The 20,341-nt window shown below is 36.3% G+C and overlaps 1 protein-coding gene across 4 annotated transcripts; it reads left to right on the top strand.

The window, feature by feature from the left end:
• Positions 1-1,311: 1,311 nt before the first annotated feature.
• rxrga (retinoid x receptor, gamma a) lies at positions 1,312-18,564 on the top strand. 4 transcript variants are annotated; one of them, XM_067453934.1, is made up of 11 exons: positions 1,312-1,468; positions 7,057-7,113; positions 9,048-9,253; positions 13,552-13,690; positions 13,784-13,963; positions 14,062-14,240; positions 15,324-15,453; positions 15,532-15,664; positions 16,158-16,249; positions 17,828-17,933; positions 18,100-18,564. In XM_067453934.1, exons 1-11 carry the CDS (start codon positions 1,438-1,440, stop codon positions 18,245-18,247), a joined length of 1,401 nt encoding a protein of 466 aa, XP_067310035.1. In that variant the 5' UTR covers positions 1,312-1,437; the 3' UTR covers positions 18,248-18,564. The 4 variants fall into 4 exon arrangements, with proteins under 4 accessions (XP_067310035.1, XP_067310036.1, XP_067310039.1 ...); XM_067453935.1 differs by having other exon boundaries at positions 1,313-1,468; positions 14,080-14,240; XM_067453938.1 differs by lacking the exon at positions 7,057-7,113 and having other exon boundaries at positions 1,315-1,468; positions 14,080-14,240.
• The last annotated feature ends 1,777 nt before the right edge of the window (positions 18,565-20,341 follow it).

The following is a 20,341-nucleotide window of genomic DNA, read 5'->3' as shown; positions in this document are numbered from 1 at the left end:
CTTTGACTCCACAAATTTACATTATCTAACAGGGAACAAATGAAAAGGCCCTGATTAGTGTGGAATGAGTTGGAAGAGAAGCCATTCATCTTTGTTAGCATCCCCCTGTGTTCTTTTATGTTGTGTTTTTACAAGGATGGGAGCCAGTGTGCTTTTCCCATTCGACAGCCCAGCTCATGGACTGACAGAGTGGTCATCACTAACGCTCTCTCTCGCTCTCGCTCTCTCTCTCGCTCAGTGTCCCCCTTGAACAGGAGTTCAACACTCTGAATGCTGGTGACTTCTGAATAACCTCCTGAGGTAGTGGGAGCTCACCCTTAAATGACCCCTCACTCTGAAGAGATCTTGGGGGGCGTCGAGGGGTCTTCAGACCCTCTGGTAGCCTTGTGGGGACTGAGCACTTGGAATTTGGAGAATTTTGTTCCCCTCTCCAGAATCTCAAAGGCCATGGTCAGCAGATCTTGCACTAAGCAGTTTGTGGATAAAGCATATTATGATAATCCCCCGACCCAGTAAAAGTGCAAATAAGAATGCTAATCTAAAACAATTACTTGGTGTTGATAGGTTTAATGAAACCTGTTCTGATTATTATATTACCTCCAGTCTTTTTTTTTTTTTTTCGTATTAAGAAACTATATGTTTATTTCATTTGAAAACTCCAATGAATCACATCTGCTTCCGTTCAATCCATATGTTTAGCTAAATAAAAAATGTAAAGCATTCATTTTAAAATCGCTTTATTGACATTATACGAATGTTACAATTTGTGAAAGTATTTAGTGCATGATACAGCAGCTCATGACAGTATAAGGCAATAAATAAAAAAGAAATATTAACGTTTTAAATCACATTCACACACAAAAGTAGCAAGTATGTGCATGGTGTATCATGCTGTAGGCTATTGCATATAACCAAAATACCTTGTATGCAAACATATATATTTATAGAGTTATTACAAAATTACATTTTATAATGCATAAAGGTTTCTAGATTATTAAATTAAACATATTAAATTATGTTCTTCACACTGAGAAAAAATGGCTATTTTAAGAATTGTTAACTGAAAGGTTGGAGGAACCAAAAATAATTTCTTCTATGTCTGCGAAAATCCCTTTCGAAAATTTTATTTTTAAGAGTGATGGTTGACAAAAAAAAATGATTTAAGTATTCAAGTATCTTATTTATTTTGTATTAAATCATAACATTGAATACGTTATTCTGAGAGAAAAACTATGTTTCATATTTTGTAAATGTACAGTTTCAGTAGGCTGTCATTGGGAGAGGTCTGGCCCTCGCCACCCCCTCGGTGGGGCCCCAAGTGTGCGCAGCGAATCCTCAGTCAGATCGCGGACAGCAGCGGGGAGATGCTGCCGTCCAGAACGGCGAAACAAGACACTTTACGAGAAAACTGGACAGTTCTTTCATATTCGCCAAAACATGGATAATAACGACACATATCTGCATCTTAGTAAGTGCTTCGTATTTGTATGTCTTATTTTATTCCCGGAAGTCGGTGCTGTTTTCTTTTCAAGCCTCTGTGCGTGTTTGAGTGTCCCCCCATGCCGTATGTTATCTGAAGTACGGATTCTTCAGACGGACTTTGTACGATATGCTCATAAATTGTACGTGTGTGAGTTATCGGCGCAGTCGTGTCATGTGTATTGACTTGGAACCAGTGCCAATGTTAAAATCAGGTGATAAAGATTGTGCCTCTCAGTCAGGGTCAGGGGTTGGCACTTTAATTGCGGTTATGTAATTTATAGCTTTCCAGAGCGCCTCTTGTTAAACTGTTTGCTGTCGGGTAGTTATTAATGGCTCTCAGTTGGTATCTGGACAGCAACGTGTCGTGGGTTATTTATTTATTTATTTATTTAGCAACAGTTCGACTCTTAAAAGTTGTATCCCAGATAGGAGCAACCATTCACGGGAAGATCAGAACAGATTTGAAATCAACTTTACATGTGGAAAAGGTTTATTTTTACTGTTCTCATGCAGAACGAATCGCTATTTGACTCAAACTATGCCTTAAAGAACAATCCAATTTTAATAACGTTATGTGTAAGATATATAAAGTTTATTTTGGTGTTGCGTTGAACGGTATGGACACGCTGAGTTTGTGTCGTGTTGTGATGAAAATCTTCGATTCGTTTTCACCCTAGGCTATAATCTAGCAGTTGTGAAATTGATTATTTTGTTCTGGATGCATTATGTCAAAAAAATAAAAAAACACATCTTTTAATGGCTGTTAAGAGGACGTTATGCAAACCACCACTTAAGACTTGTTTAATTTATCTCGGGAAAAAGTCCTAAACCGGTTTATTTTGATATGACGAATGGACGCTCATGCTCCTGAGTTACCGCTTTCCATCTTATGGCTGACATATGCTAATTTACACATTTGTCGTCCAGCTTTTGCTAGGATGACTTATTAAGCGTGTATTAAACTGCTGAAATATTATTTATCACCTCAATCATTCAGGTCTCTGGGGTGAAAGTCTGTGGACATATCTCACAAAGGGCCCGAACTGCTTGCCACAACACATAACATCCAGCCTGGAGTCATTTGATTGCCTTCATTAACACTCTCCTTGTTGTGTTTGTTAATCTCACCCTAGATACTGCTGATATTCAGAAGCAAATTATGGACTATGACGTCTATTTTAAGATTTGCGCGCGCTTTTATAATGTCAGTCACTGCCTCGAGCGGCGTAATTTGCGTTACGCGCGTGTCATTTCACGCACAGAGTTTTCGCTTGCACACGGCCACAAAGGGGTCATGTTAAGATGCGCATAGTTGCTAAAATCGCCTTATAGCTAAATTAATGTGAAATTTCAAGCGGAAGTTGGCAAGCTAAAAACATTTGTTTTCTTGTTTGTTTTCTTTTTTACACGTAGCCTAGTGTGTATGACCTGGCTGGCTATAAGAAAACATATAATTAAAAGGGCCAGCTGTATATATTTTCTCCTAACGTCTCCAAATTTTTGACTGGACAAATCACATACACCTGGTGATTCATGACTGTATCCTGAAAGAGAGAGGCCTTGGCAGACCCTTTAGCAGTGTTGTAGTCGTGTGTTCAGCTCATGTTCCAGTAAACAGTGAATAGAGTGCATGATGAACACATACAAGGCCAGTGTTGTGTCTCGGGTGTTTAAAGACCCCTTTTCTTCCTTGTGTTTGAGGTGGTCTCTTAAGATAAAGACTGCCATATCCTATTCCACCTTCACCGTTGCAACTGAATGCAAGTGTTTCCCTTCTCATGTTCTGAAAAGAAACCTGGCAACCAGTACTAAGATTAACTGCTCATCTGTGTGTTTGAAAAAGTATGGAATGATCCAACGTTTGTTTCATAGAATTTTACTACAATAACAGAACACATCTTAGCCGTTGACCAAATCTGTTAGGATCAGGCTCTGCATGCATTTATTTGCATTAAATGTAGACAGTAGCTATTTTATACCAATACAAAAACACTGGAACACAATGCCTGATTCATTAGATAACATTCAGTCCGTCTCCCCCCACGCCAACTATGGTTAGCCAGCACCTTGACTTGAACTGGGTTGTTATTCAGCTTGCTAATCTAATTCACAATTTTTCTGCCCCAGTTATGACAGTCTCTGCCAAGGACAGTCTCAGAGAAAACCCATGTTCCAGATCGCTCACCCCCATTCTCTTGGTTGTGTCACTTCTGCACCAAGGTCATTCCTAGATAGAAATGTATTTCAGTAACTTCTTTACTTCTCATCTGCATCGCTTTTTATAATATCAATTATCATATTAAATTAAAATCAAGTCCCGCCCTACTTTTTTTTTTCTTGTTCAAGAAGCCATTTCACTCAGATATGCGTCACAATGGGGAAGAAAATATTATTGCAAACTTCTGTTTCATGCCAGTTTTAAAATGTGTGTCTTTTGACTGTCTATCAAAGCCAAATCAGCACACATTCCTTCCCTGACATTTGGAACTAAACCTTATTATCAGATTTTGGGCTTGCATCAATAAACCAGTTCCCCTGTGAGCCACAGGATGATAATCTCTTTAATCTGAGTAGGTAATCCAGCATCACTCCGCCACACATCCCCAGGGGAATTGTTTCATCCAGCCTTACCCCCTTATTCATGGATACTTTATAGGATTCAGCATACATGTTCCTGGAAGATAAACAGACAAATTTACTGCAGGTTGTCAAAACTGCAAAGTAGGTCATGGCAGTGGCAAAACAGAAAATGTGAACAATCTATGGCAGTTTGTAACTGTGGTGAGGTTGATGAGAGAGATGTGAGAGGATTCCCTCACTCCTCTCACGTCTCTCGCTCGTCATCCTCGCCACAGCAACTATTTTACAATTTGACTAATTGGTGGCTAATTCAATTGAATGTCATTTCTGCCTACACCCAACTGACAGTTAGGTTTAGGGTAGTCTCGCTTAGCCAGACCTTCAGACTGACGGCAGTAGGTCTGGACTCTATCACATCTTTCATTGGCTGAGGACCGCCCAAGAGGACGTTTGACTGACATGTAACACAACCATTCACATTTTGTTTTGTTCCATGTCATGTTTACAAATTATTCATTCATGAACGTTTTTCAAGTTTGCTGCTACAATGGAGCAATTGAACAATTAAAAATCCAGCGTTTAGTTGATCCTGGTGAGCACTCATTGTCACAGTTGTAAACAGGACGGCATTCTTTTTCCGCGAGGGAGTTTGTAGTCGTGGCATTTGTTTCCAGGCGGAACGTTAAAGAACTCAAAACACCAAATAAGTGTACCATATGTATCAGGCGGTCAGCCAACGGAGACTAGGTTTAGCGTGGACTTTTTAATCACCATTGGAATCACATTATACAAATTCATAAAAAAATCCCCACCTTGTATTTTCTCATAAGTTTGGGTTGGAAAAATCCAAATTTGCACGATGGATTTGTTCTCTGTTTGAAAACCAATGACAGTCTTGAAATATGTAGGCTACAAAGCAGTAAAAACAAAGCTGTTCTTCTACAAGGTCTTACTAAGCATGTAGAAAACACAGTGTTCTCTAACCTAGAGTCAAGGTTTCTTTTCTTCTTCTAGACATCAAGGTGTTTGTCTAGCACTGTTAAAATACTATACAATTGAACTCAATCATCTCAGGGTTTGTTTCACGGGTTTTTAAAATGTATTTCGTTTCTTGTTGTTCCTAAATTAGGGTACTCCCATGGCTACTATTTACAAGATCGTGTAAAGCCATAGGTTTAATTGTGCAACATATAGGCAAATCTTTGCTCTGAAATCTTATTGAATAGCAGTGACAGCCTCATTTGGCTTTACATGATGCAGCCATATGGTGTTCTTTGCTAAGCAAGCTTATTGAATGTTTGGATGACTGATTGTCTGTATTGATCTTTTGTAATCTCCACTAGAAAGAAAATTATTTTGTCATTGAGATTTGCTGAAAAACCAACATGTGATCACTTCTGCGGACCCTTGACCCTCTGGATGCCTTAGGATTTCATTGAAGAATACATACTGTACTGTACTCTGTTTGTGGTTCATAAACATTTTTAAATGTTAAATGTAAAAATGTTTTTTTTTTACGCCAATCAATAAAATCATTGGGGGTCTGTAGTTTTAAATCCTCTGCTTTGTAGCAGTTATCTGAGGCTAAAAACACACAAATGACTAATCTAGGCTCTGATTACAGTGACACAGAACAGTGACATGAACTTTGCTGACCTGCTGAAATTGTGTTTTTGATCTTCCTGTTTCCTTTTTTTATGGCTATAAATGTGTTTTACTGTGGAATCTATTTGAACATCACATCTCCAACCAGCAAGAGTGAAGGAAGTTGATGTGCCCTTTGAACATATGCACACCCAGTCATTCCAAGGATAGCTGTTCCTTGAGATCATTTGAGAATGTGACATTTAGAGGTCATTAATACCTCCAGAATCTAGCCAGGACACGGAGACTTACAGGCTTGAGTAAGTGTGGGTTATGAGGATAGCTTTTACATGGTCATTCAGGGCATGTCAGTGCAGCATAGCCATTTCAGTGCGAGGAGCAGGAGCCATCCACTCTAACATCCGCTCTGTCATGCCTTTAAAATACAGCGAGAGTGAGTGAAAATGCCTTGCTGGGATGATTTAATTGACTTTAAATTGAATTTGTGCATGTGGCTGATTGTAATATAACTGTTAAAATAGAATGTGTATAGTGAAGGTTTGGTCTCTCTTCATATTGCATGACTCTTTATAATTTTGTATTATTTTAACTGAAATTGCTATTTTAAGATATTTAAATTCCCTTAAAATAAACATTGCTTGGTATATAGATTCATACCATTATAATCTCTCTAAAAAAGAAGTGTAAAGTCAATCAGGTTTTTCAATGACCAATGCTGACAAGAGTTCCCACTTCAGAAGTCGTGATTACGAGTTTGTTGCATTCAAGTGCTTTGTGGTTGGAATTAACAAGAATCATGGACACAAGGTTTATTCTTGCCTATTTATTAGGAAAATCTATTAAAACCAAAATTATTATTATAATTCTACGTGGCATTGGTTCAACAAGGTGCTAAAAGCATTATTTAGAAATGTTGGCCCATATTGATAGGATAGCATCTTGGAGTTGATGGAGATTTGTGGGATGCACATCCAGGGCATGAAGCTCCCGTTCCACCACATCCCAAAGATGCTCTATTGGGTTAAGAGCTGGTGACTGTGGGAACCATTTTAGTACAGTGAACCCATGGTCATGTTCAAAAAAACAATTTGAAATGATTCGAGCTTTGTGATATTGTGCATTATCCTGCTGGAAGTAGCCATCAGAGGATGGGTTGATGGTGGTAATAAAGGGATGGACATGGTCAGAAACAATGCTCAGGTAGGCAGTGGCATTTAAACAATGCCCAATTGGCACTAAGCGGCCTAAAGTGTGCTAAGAAAATATCCCCCACACCATTACACCACCGCCACCGCCAACAGCCTGCACAGTGGTAACAAAGCATGATGGATCCATGTTCTCATTCTGTTTATGCCAAATTCTGACTCTACCATCTGAATGTCTCAACAGAAATCGAGACTCATCAGACCAGGCAACATTTTTCCAGTCTTCAACGGTCCAATTTTGGTGAGCTTGTGCAAATTTTAGCCTCTTTTTCCTATTTGTAGTAGAGATGAGGGGTGCCCGGTGGGGTCTTCTGCTGTTGTAGCTCATCCGCCTCAAGGCTGTGCGTGTTGTGGCTTCACAAATGCTTTGCTGCATACCTCGGTTGTAACAAGTGGTTATTTCAGTCAAAGTTGCTCTTCTATCAGCCTGAATAAGTCGGCCTATTCTCCTCTGACCTCTAGCATCAACAAGGCATTTTCGCCCCCTCAGGACTGCTGCATACTGGATGTTTTTCCCTTTTCACACCATTCTTGGTAAACCCTAGAAATGGTTGTGCGTAAAACTGAGCAGATTTTGAAATACTCAGACCGGCCCATCTGGCACCAACAACCATGCCACACCATACATTGCTTAAATCACCTTTCTTTCCCATTCTGACATTCAGTTTGGAGTTCAGGAGATTGTCTTGACCAGGACCACACCCCTAAATGCATTGATGCAACTGCCATGTGACTGGTTGATTAGATAATTGCATTAATGAGAAATTGAACAGGTGTTCCTAATAATCCTTTAGGTGAGTGTATATGTATATTAAAATTTATGACACGCCCATCTCGGGCACTATAATTATTTCCGAACTTCTCAGTGGTAAACACGACATCAGAGGGCGTTCATGTGCAATAGTTACCTAGGAAACTCGTATTTACGATACTTCAGATGAAGGCACATGGAGGCAGCGTTATGCATTTTACAATTCAATTATGACAAATGAAATGTAGACTCCTATTTTACACATTATTCACTCAAAATTCACTAACGATATTTATATTATTCATCCATCCATTGACAAGATGTCAATACTGTTATGTTAATCTCAAAATTTTGGCTGATTAATTATCTGTCTGATTTTGGCCTGTCATTTGTTAACTTACAGACCATTAATTTATATTTATAAATAATGAACATGTGTACATTTTGCATCAATGAGTGAGAGATCTGAAATTTGATGCGTGTCAAATTTGATGTGTGATGATCCATGAGTGCTCGCAGTCACTGTTAGTCACTTTTATGACCCCTACTATGTGCAAATGCCACCAACCATTACCCCATCACTGACACAGCCCCCAGATGTCTCACAGCATTTCTAGCATGAAATGTCAAACTGTCACAATACATCTTCTGTATTTATATTGTGGATGAATAGAGAAAAGAAAAACATGAACAAGTCAACCGTGTATTCAAATCAAATTTTGAAGATTAATAATTATTTTTCATATTATTAATCATTGTTAATTAATTCATTAATTACAATTTATTTTAATTTTATTTTTATATTTGTGATATGAATTGTTCAAATTAAACATTTTCTAACATAATAATACAATTCTAAGAAAAGAGACTACAGACTACAGAAATACATTCTAAGAACGTTTTACTAATGCTCCCATTAAAATATGAAAACATTGTTTCTGAAAGTTCTCTGAATGTTCCAAATGTCCATTTTTTCTGGGTTATATGAACATTAAAGAGATAGTTCACCCAAAAATGTAAATTCTATAATTTACTTTTATGTTTTTCTGTCTTCTGAACACAGAAGAAGATATTTTGAAGAATGTGGGTACCAAACAGTTCACAGTAACACCTATTGGGTTTTTCCCCATACTTTGGAAGTCAGTGGCTACATTCAAATGTTTGGCTACCCACATTTTTCAAAATATCTTCTTCTGTGTTCAGCAGAAGAAAGAAAAACATACAGGTTTGACATACACCTTGAGGATGATGACATAATTGTCATTTTTGTATGAACTATCCCTTTTAAGGGAACATTTCATTGTATCATTTTGCAATTCTATTACATTACCAGAAGAAAGGTGTTCATTACTTTGAAAGAACCTTGATACAATGTTGATGCTAACCCTGTTAGCTGGGAACTAATCACCTCTTTCTGTTCTCAGGTTCTTCTTTGCAGGTAACACATGGTCATTTGAGCTCTCCTCCGTCCCAGCCTCCTCTCAGCTCCATGGTGTCCCACCATCACCCTTCCATCATCAATGGTCTAGGGTCACCATACTCAGTCATCACTTCCTCCTCCCTGGGTTCGCCTTCAGCCTCCATGCCCACCACCTCCAACATGGGTTATGGAGCACTCAACAGTCCACAGGTACAGTCCAGAGAAAAAGTGTCTATGACAGTGATTCTCAACCAGGGGGTTGTGGAAGCAATCTTCCACGCAGGTGTCAATATGAATTACAATTATTTTAAAGAAGACAAAACAAGCATTAAAGATGCAGTAAGCAATTTCAGAAAAAAACGCTGTTGAAAGTAGATCGGACCGAACACATCAACACACTTGTAGCCAATCAGCAGTAAGGGGCATGTCCACTCATGGGGGAGGAGAGAGAGTAAGCACGAGGGACAGTTGAAGAAAGACTGTAGAAAGAGAGATGGCTGAGAGATATTACAAAAGAGAAATGCTCTGAGGAATATAACGGAAAAGAAGGGTTATGATCAGGCATGAACTTCAGGACTCGTGTTAACTCTTAACTTCCCCACCCTCTGATGGAAATTTGCAGCTTTCTGTGTTTTCACTGTTATACGGTTGTGGGCGCTATGACACATCTTCTGAAAGAGTATTATATATCTGCATCAAAACAGGCAAAAAAGAAGCAGAAATAAGCGATAGCATATGTAAGCAGATCAAACGCCATCATCAACATTTTTGCGACGCTTTATTTTGCATCGCTTCTGCTGTGATAAAGAGACTGATTGTCTTGAGATTGTCTATCAACTGTGTTTAAAAATGAGTTTCAGAAATCGCTAACTGCTTCTTTAAAAAAAGATAAAACAACTAAATCAAAGATATTTGTATGTTAATTTAGGGCCTCAACAACTTTGTTTCCTTTGATGAATCAGGGTTCCCTCTGTCTAGAAAAACCTGTATATATGAGGTAGTCTAATTTTAAAAGTGTGATTTCTTTACCTAGAAAGGTCATTTAAATTAATACAATCTTAAAAATCTATGGGTATACAATTTTTATGGGCATACTGTATAAGTTAAGGCAAGCTAGTAAATCATGAGCAAGTCATGTCATTTCATTGGTTAAAAACACTGAACATTGGTTGGCAGGCACATTCAGCTGCTAAAACTTTTGGAATCCTGAAATGTAATTATTTAAATGTTTATATAATTATAATTATTGTAGTTACTTTTTACATTTACAGAAAGTGAGTATTCTCTTAGATCAAAATAAGTTTAGAAAGAAACAGACTAGGACCAGTGGGCCTTTGAATATTGTTGTGGACAGTTGAGCGTTTTAGAGTCAAAAAGGGTGAGAATCACTACTTTATGAAATATTGTAATGTTTATATAATGATACAGTGCATAAAGTCATCTTTCAACTTTAGAAATGGAAAAAAAAACATGACGTTTAATGATTCAGATATTAGCATAATAGTGCAAATTTTCCATTATACAATATTCTCTAAAAAAACACAACCTCTTTTCTTTCCTTTGGATAAATTGTGCTATTTCATGAAAGAGTTAGTGGACCATCCAAGCTTCCGATCAGAGAAACTTTCACTGCAAGAGGCAGCAAGGCAAATGCAGAATGCTCTTTTAATGCATCTCTCCTTTCCTCTGCAGGGCCTCCCTCGAGCCCGAGGGAGAACAGCCTATTCAGTTTAGTCTAGCCTAAAAAGAGCTAATGTAGCGTGACGGACAGCCCTAGTATAACCTTGGCTCACATGGAGAGAGATATCATTGCGTCGAGGCTGCGCTACAGCGAGCTCAATATGCAACACTTCAAGAAAGCTGTGGAAACCTGCCATACTATTAGCTGTAAATAGCGTCGTGTGTGAATGTCTCGCCTGAGAGTAGGGACGCCTCTATAGTGGAATGCTTCTCGAGAGCGAGGGCCAAGAGCTCTGAATAATATATGGGCTATATAGGCAGCAGATTAAAGAGAGTGAATGTGATGGTGACTGCTGTGCATCACCTTCCCAGCATCTTTCTGCCTCACTGAATAGCTCACCATTTCAGGAAAGCGCTCTCAAATGAACATGTGTGTGTGTGTGTGAATGCGTGTGTTTATCTTGCCTTTACTGTTCGAAAGAGTCTAAATTAAAATGTGTGAATGTCAAAGTCAAAATGAAATCAAAATTGACACTATTTATTCTGTTAATGCATGTTCCTGGCATTATCAATCACACATGTTATTCCAAATAAAATAAATTGTCTTTATAATCCTTTATAAACCACAATCGCATAACCTTTATTGTTTGTCACTTGGGCTGCATGAATGTTAGCTAATAACTAAATTGATATTTAACCATTTTAATGTACTTTAACAGAATAATGCATGCTTCAGTGTGAATGAACTAAGCAATTAAATGTTTTAAAGTATACATTTTATATTGAGTACTGATAGCTTAACTTTAGAGTGCTTTTTGACCCACTTAAGTAGGACGTAAGTACATAATGTATATGTAATTTCATAATTAATTATTTTCTTTAAAATATGGTTAAAGTGTACACTCTTGGTCCAAAGCTCCAAGCCAAAAATTACTCTGGTCTGTTAATGGTCAACCATTTTAATCACATATTACAGGTCAGGAAATTAACAAGAATTACACAAATACAGTAAATAAATGAACTTAGCATGGACTAGCCTTTCCTTTTTAATTTTTATTTATTTAAGCCATGTGGATAAATTTGCAGACACCTTTTACAGGTAAAATAGTCAGTGTTGCTTCACTCAATGCTGCTGGCTTCAAATATTTCATTTAACAGTTCATTAAATGTAATGTGAAACCAAATATTCACTATAGGGCTCAAATCTGACCTCTGACCAGGCCAAAACATGAGCCTGATGGTTCTCAAGCCACTTCTTGGCTGTCTTTGCAATTTGGGCAGGAGCAGTCTTGTCGAATAATAACTTATGATAATTTCTCTTTAGATAACAACTTTTCAGTACTGGAAAGAAAGTCAGTCTGCAATATTCTCCTGTACTCCGAAGCATTAAATTACTCTTTACAGTGAAGCAGCTGTTAAAAAGGCTCTCCACACAATGACAACTCTTCCTCTATACTTCACTCTGATTAAGATGGATTCATTATTATATTTCTCAGCAGATTTTCTAAGAAACTGCTCTGGAGCGTCATTTCATTGTGTTGCAACACTCCTCACACAACTTCCCATTCAGCCAAAAACTTGCCTTTGATATTTTTCTGGGACAGCAATGACTTTTTAAGTGGTTTTGCATAATATGCGGTAAAGACAATTAAAAGCTTTGTGTTAGGCCCTTTTTACCCAGGAGTGTACTGCCGAATATATTGTAAGCAATTATTGTAAACCTATAGTAGTGTACTTAATAAATATATTTGTAATTATGCACTTGTAATAAAGAAGTTGCAATTTAATACATTTAAAATATATTGACATATAATCAAGTACTTTACATGTGCTTTAGTATGTTAGTCATTACATCAAAATAAGTGTTCTTCTAAAGTGTCATTCTTACAAAGTGTACTTAAGAGTTTTAAGAAACATAATCATGAAAGTGTAGTTTCTTTGAGAACACTAAAGTGGTCTTTTATTAAATAAATATTATATTATCTCCAAGTAGAGTTTTTTTTTTTTCCAAATACTTTTAATATTTGCAGTACACTACAAGTCACATTCAGTAAAAAATTGGAAAACTTCTTTTTCACAAGGGTTAACAAATTTCTATTCAGGTCTGACACTATTTTGAACTCCCGCCTTAAATACAAATAAAGTTATAAATAAATTATACAGCAGTTGTGCTGCAGGAGTTGGTATGTTGTTGCGTGTAATGCTTGATTGCTGAGATTAGGGCACTGTTGAGTTGAAAGCTAAATTATGCTTTGCAAAGTTAGGGCAAAAACATTATTTTATGAAATATGCATTAACAATTGCACAGCTCTATCTATGTTTTATTAAAAATGAACATGTAGTTCATGTACACTTTTTAAGCTATTATTGGTCTATTGACCGATTGGGGTTTAGTTGGTTTGGTTTCAATTTCCATTCCTTGACCTTTCTATCTCTCTCTGGGCATGTGTGTCTAATTCTATAACAGCCATCTGACCTGTGCTTGACCATGATCTTGTTTCGCTCATAAAACTTCCCATGTCAAGTCTTTGCTGCCCTCTACTGGTGAAGACAAAGTTCATTTCACACTTCTAATTTGATTGCAATTGACTTTTAGCTAAAGCATGCTAAAGTTTATATTCTATTGTTGGTGTATTGCACATTTCGATGATGTAAACACCTTGAATAATGTATACTACACATGTCTAATAAAGGCAAAAGGTGTAAAAAAACAACAAAAAAAAACAGTCCCCTTCAGCCAAAGGAATAACATCACGTGATCCAAAGAGGAATGAGAAACCACGGACACAAGCTCACTCCATTATTCGTTTCTTTGTCCTTCCTTACAGATGAACTCTATGAACAGTGTTAGCAGCTCAGAAGACATTAAACCTCCTCCAGGACTGGTGGGACTGGGCAGTTACACCTGCAGCAGCCCCGGGTCCCTCTCCAAACACATCTGTGCCATCTGCGGAGACCGATCCTCAGGTAACAACCCTCATACAGCAGCTGCACACTAGGACATGTCATTAACGTGGTTTCTGGATATGTTTAAAGACAGATATATTTCTCGACCTATAGGGAAACATTATGGCGTTTACAGCTGTGAAGGATGCAAGGGCTTCTTCAAGAGAACCATCCGGAAAGACCTCACGTACACGTGTCGAGACAATAAGGATTGCCAGATAGACAAGCGCCAGCGGAACCGCTGCCAGTACTGCCGCTATCAGAAGTGTCTGGCCATGGGCATGAAGAGAGAAGGTGAGCGGCACAAATGAAAGAGACCTTCATGAATGACTTGTGTAGGTCATTTAAACCTTGCTTTTTTTTTGGCTTGTGTATTATTGTTTATTGTGAAGTTTTGTGTGTGTGTACAGCGGTGCAAGAAGAGAGACAGCGGGGTCGGGAAAAGAGTGATAATGAGGTGGAGTCCAGCTGCAGCTTTAATGAGGAAATGCCAGTGGAGAAGATTCTGGACGCTGAGCTCGCAGTGGAACCCAAGACTGAAGCTTACATGGAGTCCAGCACGGGCAACTCGGTGAGACATTATGTCCCTCAGAACTGTATTCTGATATTGGAATTTTGATAAATATTTAATATAAATGGTTTTAAGGTACAATACTGTTTAAAAGTTTGGGGTTGGTAAGATTTGTTATTATCGAATGCTCATCGAGGCTGCATTTATCAAACATAAAACATATGTTTGATAAATGTTGATTCTTAATTTTTTTTTTACTATATTTTTTTTGTTGAAATATTATTACTATTTAAATAATTGTTATCTATTTAATTATATTTTAAAATGTAATTTATTCCTGTGGTGGTAAAGCAGAATTTTCATTAGTCCAGTCTTCAGAGTCACATGATCCAGAAAACATGATTTGCTGGTCAAAAAACATTTCTTAATATTATCAATGTTCAAAACAGACTGCTCAATATTTTTATGGAAACTAATACATTGTTGTTATGAATAGAAAGTTCAAACAGCATTCATTTGGAATAGAAATCTGCTGAAACATTATAAATGCCTCTACTGAAACTTTTGATCAATTTAATGCATCCTTACTGAATAAGTTGATTAATTTCTCTCAAATCAATCTGAAAAATTACTCTTTTTTTTTCAAACAGTATGATATCTAAATTACTCATCCAGTCAAGAAATATAATAGTGTCACCCTGTCTGACCTTTAATTGCAGACTTTGCAGACTCCAGAAATATTTCTGTCTTGTTTTCCAGGAAAATAATATACCTAAAAATCCTTAGAAAAAGAATTTCAGAAACAAAAAGGAGTATATGAGCAAGATCTTTTTCTTTTACAAAAAATATATCTTAGTTTTGTTATTATATTGTATTTTAATTGTTATTATCTTTTAATATTATGCATTAGTTTCATTTTTTTCTTTTGCTATTGCTTCTCAAACTGATCTTGTTAAGGATAGGGAAACAAGATATTTTGCAATGCATTATTAGGGTCTTTGTCAATTTGACAAACAGGATACTAAATCACAAATTCTTAATTTTCTCTAAATCAAATGTTGGCGTTGTCTTAATAAACTTTTGGGATATTGGAGAGATTTCAGTTTAATCCAATTATTGTTCCCTATGGTCTCTGATTCTCAGACAAATGACCCAGTGACCAACATCTGCCAGGCCGCAGACAAGCAGCTCTTCACTCTCGTTGAGTGGGCTAAAAGAATCCCGCACTTCTCTGACCTCCCTCTGGATGACCAGGTCATCCTGCTGCGAGCAGGTCAGTATTCCTCTCTTCAGATGTTAAACGTGTCTGTAGAGTGTACATCACGCTCTCAGTGTTTGTGTCTGTGTATAGGTTGGAACGAGTTGCTCATCGCTTCATTCTCACACCGCTCAGTGACGGTTAAAGACGGGATCCTTTTGGCCACCGGTCTACATGTCCACCGCAGCAGTGCTCACAGCGCAGGGGTCGGGTCGATATTTGACAGGTCAGGTCGCAACACAGAATCCATCTCACTACCTCCAACCCACTCTTAAAAATGTGTGAATGCATGTTCTAAAAAAGTATCAAACCAAGTGGAAAGTCGGCATTAAACAGAAGTTAAGATAGTCTTTCCTTCCCTATTGTGATGTACTGTATATCTGAGTGCTTCTTAAACAAGAAAAATGTTGGGACTTACTATTGGTTGATCTCATGAAAGTGAAAGGTCCTGTCTTTCATTTTGATTTCATGGTGACTTTAGTAAAGAAAGCACAAGCACACGTTTCAAGCAAAGCATTTTTTAGAATAAAGATTTACATAAGTATTGTACACATTGTTTTCCATTCCTTGATCCCGCTGCATTAGAGTCACTTTCATATGACATTGTACACTAATTTTTCCAAAATCATTTTAGCATCACTAAGATTTAAAATGTATTTAATATTATTGAATCCGTGTATGTCCAGTGTGCTAATCTAAATATATAATACTGTTTACAGGGTATTAACAGAGCTGGTGTCTAAGATGAAGGACATGCAGATGGACAAGACAGAGCTGGGCTGTCTAAGAGCTATCGTCCTCTTTAACCCAGGTACAGACCTGTCCTGAACTTTCAACTCTCAGAAACACACAAGGTCCAGACGATTTCAATAAACCTAATCAGACAGACATATCTACTTAAAGTCAAGTCACCTTTATTTATATAGTATTTATATGTTGTTTCAAAACAACTTCATAATAATAATTGTATTATAATACTCTATAATATAATAATTATTCAATAATGTAAACAGAATTCAATTCTGCTATAAAAATCTTTAAAAAGACAAATGGTGAGTTTCCAGACCAAACATCTTGATGTGGGTCTGGCTTGTCATGCTAGATAAGTTCATCAGTTATGGACTGAATTCAATTCATACATAAAGCAGCTTCAAGTTAATAAATTGTAATATTGCTGCAGAAATAATCAAGCTTTTGGGGTAATTTCTTTTTAATCTCCAATGGTTGAAGGGTAAGTATCTTACCCGATATTAGTATTGAATGTTATCTCATTGCACCCAGTTTTTGAAAATCCTTATTGTGTTAATTTCGCTGATTGTTTACCATTTAACAGAAATAACTTCCATAATTCACGCAAAGCATCATGGGGCATTGGAAAAAGGTGGATAAAAATAATCATGACCCCATACAGTTCAAGAGTATATTTAATTAGAAATCATGGTAACAATTTACAATAAAGTCTCATTTGTTAACATTAGTTAAAGCATTATTTAAAATGAACTTACAATAAGCAGTATTTCTTTTTATTAAACTTTTTTAAAGTTAGTTTGTAAAAATCTAAGTAATTTTTATTCACAGTGCCTTAACTGTTAACAAACACAACTTTTTTTATAATGCAATAGTAAATGTTGAAATTGCCATAGAGTAAGATTAATAAAGATTAAAGAGTAACATTTAAATAAGGTTTAATTTGTTAACAGTAAATTACTAATTCAGTTAACATGACCTTAGAAAGAAGAATACTTCTAAAGCATTTATTTTGTTAACATTAGTGAATGCACTGTGAACTTACCTGATCAATGAGCAGCTGGATTTTTCTTAACTAAAATTAACAAAGATTAAAACTGTAACAAATGTATTACTCATTGTTAGTTCATGTTATTTATATGTTAATTAATGTTAACAAATGAGACCTTACAGTAAAGTGTGAACGTAAATGCTGTAGAAGTTCATTGTTAGTTCATGTTAACTAATGTTAACAAATGAAACCTTATTGTTAAGTGTAATTTTTTGTGTGTAATCAATGTGTTATATAAAATATGTTAATATTTATATATTATAGATTTATACATTCTTATTTATTATTAGCATAATATATAATCATATTTTGATTTCTAAGGGTACTGTTTGATAATTCAGTGCTATTACAACAGCTTGTCAATAGGGCAGTATCCTTAAAAAAAGCTACCTTTTTACCATTTCTCTCCTCTAAAGGGTACATGATAGTAATTTTTGAAGATATTTTCACGGACAAGCTGTTGTATACCCCTAACACTTTTTATTAACTGTGTAGAATGAATGAGTAGATACATTTCTTCAGACACCAACATTCAGTGAGGATGATGAAATGCATGTATTCTTATGTTTTATGTAACTGTCCCTTTTATAGATGCGAAAGGATTGTCAAACCCATCCGAGGTCGAGGCATTACGGGAAAAGGTGTACGCTTCACTGGAGGCCTATACCAAACACAATTACCCCGATCAGCCCGGCAGGTATTTCCCGCACTGCCACCTTGATATTTTATTGACGTAACAGCACTTCTGTTCTTCTTTATTTTAAGACAGACTTTGTCTCTTTATTAGTTTAAATAGTTACAGTATGTAGGTCATATGTAGGTGTAGTTGTGGAGTCTGAGTGGGTTTTTTCCTCTTTTTACAGGTTTGCCAAACTGCTCCTCCGTCTGCCCGCTCTGCGCTCCATAGGACTGAAGTGCCTAGAGCACCTGTTCTTCTTCAAACTCATCGGAGACACGCCTATAGACACTTTCCTCATGGAGATGCTGGAAGCGCCGCATCAAATCACATGACAAAAGTCTTACTGCATGTAAATATCCCCCAGCAAACACTTAACCCCATTATAACAAAAAGAAGTTCTTATTTTTTACCAAGCACAATGTGAAGAAAAATGCAAACAAACAAAGGATTTGTATTGGTATTTTCAAAGAAAGAGACACTGTTAAAGTAAAATGTAAGAGTACTGTAAACCTTTATTTTGTACATAGATTTTACCAACTGTGATAGCTGCAACAACTAAATGTGAAAATATTTAATTCAAAGCAACACTGTATAAACAGTCACCAGCAATGAGTTTAGAAATCTGTGAAAATAAAAGTCTTTTAAAATATTTTGTTCGTGCCTTCATTTAAAATCATCTTCAGTGGATGCTATGTTAGACACATGTTTACACCTAAATACTCTCAGGACCACTATCATCAAATAAGATTGATTGACTGTTAGCATACAGTTTGGCTTGGCGGTATGATTCTGTCTGGCCAAGAACTCCCTGCGCATCAATGTTGTTATTAAATTTACAAAATAATTTGTGAAAGGGTAATCAAGGGAATCAGAATGCCAAATCCTGACTAGACAAAAAGGCGCTGGGGGTGGAGGAGGGCAAATGAGCTTGGGAGAAACACGATAGCTGCTGATAGTACTGAACGAGCTTATATATGTATCCTGTGATAGACGTCGTACTCCTATAGGTTGACGTGATGAGCTGACAGTCAGCTGATGCCAGCTTGACTATAGTGACCTGCCAGCCCAGAACTAAAGCTCCGCTGGATTTCAAACCTTTAACAAACAAGCTATACAAGTTAGAGTTGCAAACTAAAACCCAGATTCAATTCTTTTATCTCAGAAACACATTCACAACCTTGTTTTCTTGTATTAATTCATCATGCTATTTAGGGATTTGGTCTCTAGAGAAAAATACATATAGTAAAATGTATTTGAAATAAAAAAAAATAATGCTAAGTATACTACAAATACATTTACATATTTGGGTAATTGACAAATGAGCAGTAAAAATGCTTTTTTTTGTAAACACCATAAAAAAATGCGTATTGTTAAAGTGTGAAGTCTGATGTTTTAGAAAAGGGGTTTCACTAACATTGTCAATTCTTTCACTGTTTTACTAAAATGTATCCTATGGAGAATTAATCACCAAAGGGCAACAGAAATCAACTCTTTTATATTAGTTCCTAAAAAGTTAAATATTTGAACAAATCTGAGACGAAATCTTACCATGTGCTTGTGTCATGGGCTTCACAGTAACATGACCTTGAATGGGCTCCTTCAACTAATTCAACTTGTCAGTGGAATTGGCAGATTTTAAATTAGGATATGGTGTCATACCGGAGGACATGGTTTTCAGTGACAAAATGTATCAAGTTCCTACTCTTTTAGAAATATATGGAAGGGGGAAAAAAAGATTGTCATTTACTAAAATAGACACTTGTAAAATTATGCCTCGGGCATTTATTAACATTTTAATTTAAAAATTCTAATTTATTGAACCATGCTTGAGACAGTCACATAGGACAATTTTGAGATTTATTATATTATATTTATATTATAGTCATTTATGAATTATAATCATTTTTATTTTTAACAGTGAAAATTCCATGTCACGTCATCAACCCATTTATGTACTTAGTGTAAATCCCCTGCAATTGTACTTTAGACTAAATTGATATACTTAAAGTCTGCTGAAGTGGAACAGCTCATTTTGTACTTAATACACTTTAGTTATCCAGTGCTGAGGTCCAGCTGAAAATATAGTTATCTGATTTAACTTTTGATTAGATTTTTTAATGGAACTATTGCTTTAGGTACACTTTAAATATCTTGCATTCAAATTTATTATACATCATACTATCCTTACTAATAGTGATATTAAAACACATCTTAGACTTAATATCAAGAAATGTACATCGTCCAATAAAGAAGTACTCTAAATAAAGTTTAAGTATAATATTTATATAATTAAGTCTCAAGCGATATTCCAGTAAATATGCTAATTAATTTGTAGTCTTCATTGTATGAAATAAATATTTTGTTTTAAATATTTTACTATTACTAATTTATATTTACCCCCAGTTTCACAGATAAGGGTTACTGCA

This window comes from Pseudorasbora parva, chromosome 9 (genome assembly GCF_024679245.1).
Source record: "Pseudorasbora parva isolate DD20220531a chromosome 9, ASM2467924v1, whole genome shotgun sequence".
Taxonomy (NCBI): Eukaryota; Metazoa; Chordata; class Actinopteri; order Cypriniformes; family Gobionidae; genus Pseudorasbora; species Pseudorasbora parva.
Note: the sequence above shows the minus strand (reverse complement) of the source record. Positions and strands in the feature narration are given on the sequence as shown.